General features: G+C 39.8%; 1 protein-coding gene across 2 annotated transcripts in view; it reads right to left on the minus strand.

Annotated features, from left to right (window-relative positions):
- The window catches only part of mybpc2a (myosin binding protein Ca), a 72,357-nt gene extending 64,583 nt beyond the window's left edge, over positions 1-7,774 (minus strand). The window contains exon 1 of one of the 2 annotated variants that reach the window (XM_041970422.1): positions 7,666-7,774. In XM_041970422.1, the coding sequence (XP_041826356.1) occupies positions 7,666-7,687 (22 nt within the window). In that variant the 5' untranslated portion in view covers positions 7,688-7,774. The remainder of the gene's footprint in view (positions 1-7,665) is intronic. The other variant, XM_041970431.1, reaches the window with a different exon arrangement.
- Positions 7,775-9,201: the final 1,427 nt, after the last annotated feature.

The following is a 9,201-nucleotide window of genomic DNA, read 5'->3' on the forward strand; positions in this document are numbered from 1 at the left end:
ACGGCCTCCTCCTTTGGCTGAGCGCAACAGCAATTGGTTGTAGCATATTCCCGCTGCTTGTGCATTGTTAATGCAGCCTACTGCCCCAGTGATGCCTTTCCACATTTGACAGGGGTGTCAGTCATGGTAATATGTGTGTTTCATTGCAGTGTAAATGCATACACAACATATCTGTTGTTATTAATGAGCTCTTAGAGTCAGACTTGCTCTAAATAAAAAACTATCCACAGAGCAACAAGATCTGTCGTGATATATTACGGTGCATCAGCAAAGTCTTAAAAAAAAAAGTTGTAAATTATTAATTTTTTGCGACATATTTGTGAAATTTTGGTGTAAATATGAAGGCGAGAAGTTTAGAGCAAATCAGCAACTTCTACAATATTTAAATAAACTTAGAAAAATCTGGTAACATACTGTTACTGTAGGTTCTTTTCTATTCATATTTAGCTTACAAGTGCACCTGAAGGCTTGTCTTTTTTCCATTTTTATGCGGGTTTGGATGTTTTACCCTTGAGATAAAAGGCGTGGTATTATTACATAAAATTGTGTCTCAGACATACTAGGATCACACAAGATTGTTGAGCAGCCAGTACTGGGCAGTACGTGCTATAAAATATCTCTACTTGCAAGGAAAGTAGCATCTTTCCAATTTCACAAACTGTATATCAAACCATCTTATATGCTCATATTTGATAGTGTTTATGGTCTGGAAGTCAAATAAGCACTGGTTTCAACCAAGGTATGCAGAATAGCATCTCTGAACACACAACTCGTCCAACCTTGAAGCAGATGGGCTACAGCAGCAACATGGATCCGTCCTGTCTTGTAGCAACTGTTCAGGGTGCCTATGGTATAATGGTGTGGGGGAAATATTCTTAACCTACTCTTGGTCCTTTTAGTACCAATTAAAGGTTTAACCACTTATCTGAATATGTCCATCCCTTTATGACCACAGTGCAGCATCTTCTGATGGCTACTTCCAGCAGGATAATGCACCGTCACAAAGCTCAAATGATTTTTAACTGGTTTCTTGAGCAAGACATGAGTTAACTGTACTTCATTGACCTCCACAGCCACCAGATCCCCAATATTGTGACCCAAAAGAAAAAAAAAAAGTGAGGAATTTTGTAACAACTGGTGATTGTCTCACTATAGAGCCCAACTTTGTAAATTTTGGGACTTTTCAGCTTCAGTAGAGCCTGTGATTGGTTAAGTCCCGGCATTAGAATGGCGTGGTTAGAGAGATCCATCAAACCATGTGTACAGAGAACAACAGTCACTATAAAACTGTAGACAAACATTGCCATGAGACTGTATGACAGTATGAAAATGAGAAAAAATGGCCAAATTTAGGGATATACAATGTTTCTGCCTGACAGCAACAAAATGGGATTCACTGGGTAATGTAAAATTCAGACTTTCACACTTAACCCAACTGGTCCGATTACTTGTACTTCTTCAGTTTATACACTAATTTTAGAGTTACTCAACAGCAGGCCCCTGAATTCCCTTAATCACTCTTTAAAAGCAGCTCACTCCATTATCACACATCTTGAGCACATGTGCTGCTGTCACACTCACTAGATGGTTGAACTGAACATTTATATGGTGGCAACAAAATATATTATCCACATTAAAAAGGCAAATATTGGTGGAAGAGTCTATTTATAAATCCGAGTGTTTGGATGAGTATCAATGGTATTCTGAGCACTTGGCTGGCATCAACTCTGGAGGCAGAGTGTGACTGATGGAGTTTCACCATTTTATGATCAGGATGGAGAACGATGCTGGCGGCAGAATCGGGGTACACTTAAGCCTCCGTCCTCTCTATCACTCTATCATCGGCCAAGTTAATGTGACTGCTTTGGTGATCTTACCTACATCCGTGCAGTGAACTGAATTAAGAGTCATTTCATGAGCTGATCAGCTGCTTGGCATGCAGTCAGTAATGGATGTTGTAAAACATCAAAAAATAAATATTTGTATAATTATAGTGTTAAAAATAATAATGACATGCTGCAGTGCAGATTTCCATGGCGTAACTTCATAATTAGGTCATCTTGAATTTTTTAGGTAGGGTGATTTGTTGTGCAGGCAGACTGGGTGAAAAACAAGTGGCAACTTAAAACCAAACGTTATACTATCACAAGATGGTGAATTTATCCCAAAGGACTTTTTTTTTTTTTTTTTTTTTTTGCATAAAGTACAGAAACCACTTCCAGTAGTTGTTGAAATAGAGTGCTAAAACACCACTTTAGAAAGCAGGTTATCCTGCATGATAAACAGGAGCTCACATGAGAGGTCTCTGCAAATTCAACTGACCTACTTTTAGTTTTTGGCTGCTGTGCCAAAAGATTATTCTAAATATTTTTAAGGGCCTTTTTTTTCTCTTGAACCTGTGTCAGATCTCGCAAAATTGCTTTAGGAAATAACTGCATAACATTTACCGCCCAATCCATCCCCTCTATCTCATGTGGATTAAACTTCTTAATTTTTGTTTATTTATAATTATAATTGCTTCATTAATAAGAAAGAGCTAGATCCATTACAGAGGACAGTAGCTCATTTAGGGAAGGTTTGGAGGTGTTTAGATGATAAATCATGAGGAAACAAGCTCTTTATGGAGGGATTCTGCAATCTGTGCAATAATAGTTGACAAATGTGGCTAAATAAATCTGCCAAAAGCCTCTTAGATCTTCATCTGGGTCGAGGATGTAGTCTTGAAACGGTCTTTTTTAGTAAACTTTGATTTACATTTTCATTTATTAGAAACCAGTTAAATTGTATATTTCCTTCTTATTGTTTATTCTATCTTAATATCAGAAGGCAAAATTTAGACCTCTAGCTACGCTTTACTAGTTAATAACTCTTTATAGGTGCAAAGATTCCTGTGTTATATAGTGTTTATGCATGTAAAGGTCATCCATTAAGCCTGTTGTGCGTGTAGATGGAGGGATTAGACACACCAGCATGTGGTAGGACTGTGAGAGATGAGATGGCTGTATATAACACTGGGTCATAGAGATGATGAAAAGAATTATGACTTGTTTGAATTCCTCTGGTGATGTCTTTCTCCCCCTTCCCTCTACTCTGTGGCACACATGAGGAAGAAGATTTATGGCTGATTGAGGGAGGGGAAAGAGGCAGGATTTGGTAATGGGGTTGAAAGGGGAATAAAGGAGGTGTGAAACTGAAGGTTACATTTTATAGCACTGCTGTAAACATTTTTTGACAATTTGAATAAATGGTCATTATGGAAATAAAGCTGGCTAAGAAAACAAGTGCTAAATGCACCTCGGCTTCAGGGAGGAGGAATGTGTAGTGTTCAGTAAACAAGGGCGGCTTTCAGATTCGTATTAAGCTGTCATGCTACTTCCGTTTGTCTTCCAGCTCGCATCAGCATCGCCTGTTCTCCAATTAGGCCAAGACCTCTTTCAGATCACAGACACAGCTTTAAGAAAAGGGGATCGATTCCGGGAGTGTATTCACTACACATCACACTGCTCAGGCTGTGTTTAAAGAGTCTTTGTTAATGATATATCAGTTAACTTTTCAGTCTCTTGTTGGATCTCATGGCACAGTTACTTGACTCTGCATCTGTCTGTAATCCATCATGCAGCGGGTGCATACCTGTGGGAACTTGATGATGGCCTTGGTATGAGGTAATGCTACACTGGACCAGTTGTGATATGGGCTTCCTTCTACCCTGCAGCCTATAGTTTAACCTTTCACTAAACAACTGCTACGCTGCAAAAACAAGAAGAAGGACTTTTAGATCCCCAAAAGTGTTGGAGCCATTGGTAGAAGTCTAAATTTATCCATTGCATCTATTTATGGCTGCTCTTGACTATATTAAGTAGAACATATTTGCATAGAATTTTGGCATTATGGGTAATAGTACAATATCATCCCCTATCACTGTTGCCTTTTGGAAAAGCTGTTACAATGATGTCTTCCATTAGGATAAAACATAACATTTCAGTCAGATGAGGTGCTCCTGCTAACTCCTCAAACGTGAAATGGAAAACCTAAAAGTTCACACACTTTATGTCCTCTTTTCTGTCTTTTGGTGATTCTACAGACTTTGCCCAGTCTAACACAGAGCCATATTTTCATGGTGGTGAGTAATGAGCGAGTAATGAGAGCACAGTTAGATGTTGAAAACGCACAGCAGGGAGGACGATTGTTTTCATTTGTCCTAGTAGTTTCTCTCATAATAGGAGAGATGAGCAGGAGTTGGGGGTTGGATGTTGTTACCCAGTCTGCCAGGTCTTTAAAGTATTGAGAATAACCATGAAAACAGAAAACAATTAAGCCTGTTGAGAAGCAGACAGCTTCATGTAACAGAAGCATTTGTGTGCAGTACATAGATGTGAATAAAACCCTTTAAAAAGTTAAATAATTCACATTAAATCAGCTGTCAGTGCATCAGCTCCAAGTTACACTGAAGGGTGTCTGCTCTTTATTGCACAGCTTTGCAGAAATATCTGGGAAGCTGTTCAGCCGTCCTTCAGCCACTCTTCCGCTGTTTTTGATGCTCTACTAAAGGGTCTAATGGTTTTACACTAAGTGCCAGTTTTTTGTCTTATTTTACAGGTGTGCTTTGAATAGTGCTGGACTTTTCCTTTTTCGCCAAATTTGTGGAAGCTGTGAGTCATCTTGTCAGCCAGCCTTTAAGTACATCCTTGGTCATTCATAAGGCCATCTATAAATGTCATCCACTCAACACATTTCGGACTCACACTTTGCAGCCCAACAGCGGTACACTGCCACCACTTTGCTCCACTGTAGGAGCTATTCATTACGTGATTGCATTACAACAGGATATCATTAAAGGCTCGAGTTATTGCATATTGGTTTTGTGTAGTATTCTGTACCATGCACATGACAGAAATTGTGCATGGAGCACTTGATGGTTTTTCAGAGCTAGATAATGCTGATAGTCCTCTTTCAGTGAATTCATTTAAGGAGTCTGACTGCTACAACACTAATTAATGGTAATATGGCTCATTCTACAAGCCCTACTCACTGCCCCAACTGTGTTTACTTTGATTTTTAGCTGGTTAACAATCTTCTTGTATCCTTTTTGGAAATTACAAATATGCAAATAAACAAATCCTGAAGGTCAAAAACAAAGAAAGATATGGTACGCATATGCAGTTTATGTTCACTTTTGTTTTAGTGATTACATTTAGCTTTTGTGTCAGTTCAGTCTTTTTAAAGGGTTTATTTTTGCTCTGCCTATTAACTTAGAAATAATGAAATCATTGTGATGTGATACTTCTCACTTCTCTTGTTTACTTTGTCTACCTGAGGGCTCCTCATTAGTCAAATCTAAGTCAAAGTCTGCCTGTATGAATGCGGCCCCTGTTCTGCCCCATACGAACAGAGGAGGGAGGGGTGTGTGAGTGGAGATGCTGACCTCTGGCAGTGTGACTGATAATTAAAAATTAGGTTGTTATTTCTGCAGCGCCAGCAAAGCACCACCCTGCAACTATCAGAATCGGCTCTTGTGCATAAGGTCTAATTATGCCGTGACTGGCTTGTTCTAGTACACCCATCATTTTGTCAGATAAAACATTTCATAGTTTTCAAGAGAAACAGTGATTCTAGCTGGGTTTTTTTTTTTGTCTGTTTGTTTGTTTTTTTTATGTGGACATTTTCTCTCCTTCTTTGGGTTAGCCAGGGTCAAATCAAGCACCCATACCCCCGTCCACATTCAGACGTCGCTCCCTTGGATTTGCAGGGCCACAGCCGTCACCCTTACACTTGAGAACTATTCTTGTGGCTGTTTATTAGGATGCATGCCTCATCCGGCTTCTAGCGTCCCGGACAGCTTTTTCTGTGCGGAGCAAGACGCCGCCGGGAAAGCCACATGAGCTGTAACCAGCTGATCGACAGGGGCAGAGGGGTTCAAGAGTATGATGAAGTTCAAGACAGGGGCAACGATTTGGGATGGGTGGATACACAAGAACAAGAAGAGCCTGAGAGAAGTTAGTAATGTGGTGTTAGGAATATAATATGTGTGATGTCAGGACACTGGACTGGCAACATGTTGGTAAGATATAATGAAATGCTGGGATGGAATTACTGCGTGATAGGAGCATAAATAGGGAAAGGCTGTAAGCTCTTCTGGAGGGGAGAGATATCTAATCAAATGCATTTTATCACTTATCACTGCTGACTTTCACCTCTAAATATGGACTATTTGTTTTCAGCAACATACCTTTTTTGGCTTCATCCATTTTACTTTGATGGAGCTCAGTATGTAAACCAAGATAAAAGATTAAAAAAGATTTCTGAGTTTTTATCAACTCAAGCTGGAGAATCTGAAATCCACAAAAATGGGTGTTCTGGCTTTCTCACACAATAACAATGATAGGGTGAACTGCATGCAGATTGGCAAGCAGAGATGGATGCCAGCTGGGGAGACTGTAACAGAAAGAGGGAGGCAATCAGGGTCAGATAGATTAGGTGTCTGAGGTGCAGAGATACGACGCAAGGTAGTTACACCTGACTTGGCAGAGGTCTCTCTAACAAATCATCCCGCTCATCTCTTCGCTTTTATCTGCCACCTCCTCCTTCCCTCCTGCCCTGCTTCCCACCTTTGCTCATGCTTGCTCTCATTCCTTGCGTTTCAAGCCACCAGATGATTTATGAGACTTTGAGGTTGCTGTTGACAAAGGCAGCAGAGCATATTTCAGACCCTATGACTGATAGAAACATTACAGCCAGTACAGTTTAATGTCACATACCACAGCACTGTGGTCAGTTAATGTTTCAGTGCAGAGGTTATTGAATGTTTAGGTGCATGTATTGCATTATTACACTACATTACTTGACTCACACAAATTGAGTTTATGGTGCAATGAAAGTTATTATAATTTCTGATGGAGCTTAATTTTATTTTTTATTTTTTATTTTAACATTTTTTTCCTACAATGTAGCCTGCATACTTTGTATTTGTGTAAAACATTAAATTATTGCAAAAAGCAATAAATATCGTCAGTTTTAACCTCACACCAGACATTACTGTAAGTGTTCTGACTTTTAACCAATCCCCATTCCCGCTTCCCTTCATATAATGAAGTTCAATTACTGGAAAAGATTCCCCTTCAAACAATACATTTCTCCTAATAAAAGCCTGCAAGATCCATTATAACTTCCATTTGTGACTCCCCTCTTAAACATTTCTTTTCACTTCTTATCATTTTGGCTCATTTTATTATTGATTACCTAAATTTAGGTGCATAGAAGCTGCAAACAATAACCAATACAATCAATCTTACTATGTTTCGCCCTGCAAATGTTTTAAATGTTTGCTGTTAAGACAGACGAGTTAAACTCATGAATATTAATGTGCTGCTTTCGCTGTGAAGTGTTACTCTTTTTTTGCTTATTTAAAAAAAAAATAGCAGTTTGCCTTCATAAAACTGTAGTTCAAGAACATTGTCAGGGAAAGAGAAAGAAGAAATGAGTTCCCCCGCCCCCAAAAAAAATCTTGATATTACCTTCTGGCTTGTTTGTGGACTTAATGAGAAAAAGTACCAGGGTGCAATTTCCTGCATTTTTTTCCCACATCTAAACATTTACACTGATCCAGAAACTTCCTGTTTCTGATCAGTGGAGTTTCCTATCATAATCCCACACAATTGACCACCTTACCTGGCTTCTGAGGCTCGGGCATGTCTGTGTCTGTTTATAGAGATTCCTATGAAAGCGTCCTCCTTTCTGCTTCTCAGTGGAACTGCCTGCATGTCTCTTCATCCCTTTTTATGACCTTCCTCGCCTCCCTCCCACCACCACCACCACTGTCGTCCTCCCCCCTACAAGAACAAGAAAGGAGGAAAGCGACAGAATGGCTGTCACCCGAAACCTTGGCAGGAGCCCCAAGGCTTTGAGGAAGAGGAGGAAGACACCATGAGTGGTAAAAGAGGTTCAGAGTCATTAAGAAAAGTCCAGCCCTGAGGAAAACCTGCCAGGTGATTAACTCATTAGGCCCTGAAGGCAGAACATTAACAGGCTGACTGATGCTTATCAACGCTTCGCAGTTTGACTGAGTGGTGCTACAGTGACCTGACAGCACAGACATGTTTCCTCTTATTAGTGGAGAATGTGCAAAAATAAAAGAGGAAGAGAGGAAGTCTTTTAATGTTTTTAACCCCAACGGCTATCATCCGTAAATCACTTTTTGGGAAGAAAATACTGAGCTGATGCAGCAAAGTAGAGTAAAAACATTCAGGTTGCATGAATCATAAATACTATTTAAAGTAGTGATTCTGTTTCAGGGTTTTTAGTTTCTCACAGGTCTAATATGTCCGTTTGGAGAAACAATAAATCTGGATCTAAATGTATCATGTCAAGTTAACTGAATGCCTCATGCATGTTCAGCACAAATACATGTTTGCTTGCTATCTGTTGGCTGAAAAACAAAGAGCGGCTTGGCAAGAGTTAATTCTGCTGCTAATGTGCGATTTGGGCACTGTAAATGTTCCAATAATGTATTTGAAATCTGGCTGGAGTTGAAAGATTGGTAGAAAAAGTGTGCCAATGTTTTTCTTTTTGGTGTCAGTGGAAGAGTCCAGTCAAAAATCATTAATCCTGGGAGGATGTTGTGACCCTGAAAAGTCAAACAAAGTTTAACCCTCCTTCCCAGCCTGGCAGACCTAATTTTTAAACAAGTAAAGACAGCTGAGAAGGTGGAAAAAGAGGGAAAATCAATGAGAGCAAAGCAGGGTAAGCCAAGCAAGCCTATAGAAGAACACTGTCAGCTATCAACAGGGTGCAGTTTATAAGACAGCCTGCCTTCGCTCAGAGATGTGAGAAACAAGGTCTTTGACATTAGAGGGACGTCACTGAAGTCATGAGATACCAGAGATGTATAAACTTCCTGAAGCATGGCTGTGTGCCTCCTCTGGGGTTTGTACCGTGAACCAGAGGGGTGTACCATGTAGCAAGCTCAGCACAGCCAGGCCTTCTCTGTGTCAGCTGTGTTAAAGCTCCAACCACTGCAGTTATGATCTTTTTTATTAGGGATGTTACTTCACACTGGATCATTCGAATGGAGAAATGTGAATAGCAATGCTATTAGTGAAGTCAAAACAAAAGAGAACTGGCGGAAGGAAGTTTTCAAAAATCCATCATACTACATCAAAATATTCCATGTTTATGTCTAACAAACATGTGCACATGTGGCTTTTA

This window comes from Melanotaenia boesemani, chromosome 2 (assembly GCF_017639745.1).
Source record: "Melanotaenia boesemani isolate fMelBoe1 chromosome 2, fMelBoe1.pri, whole genome shotgun sequence".
Classification (NCBI taxonomy): domain Eukaryota; kingdom Metazoa; phylum Chordata; class Actinopteri; order Atheriniformes; family Melanotaeniidae; genus Melanotaenia; species Melanotaenia boesemani.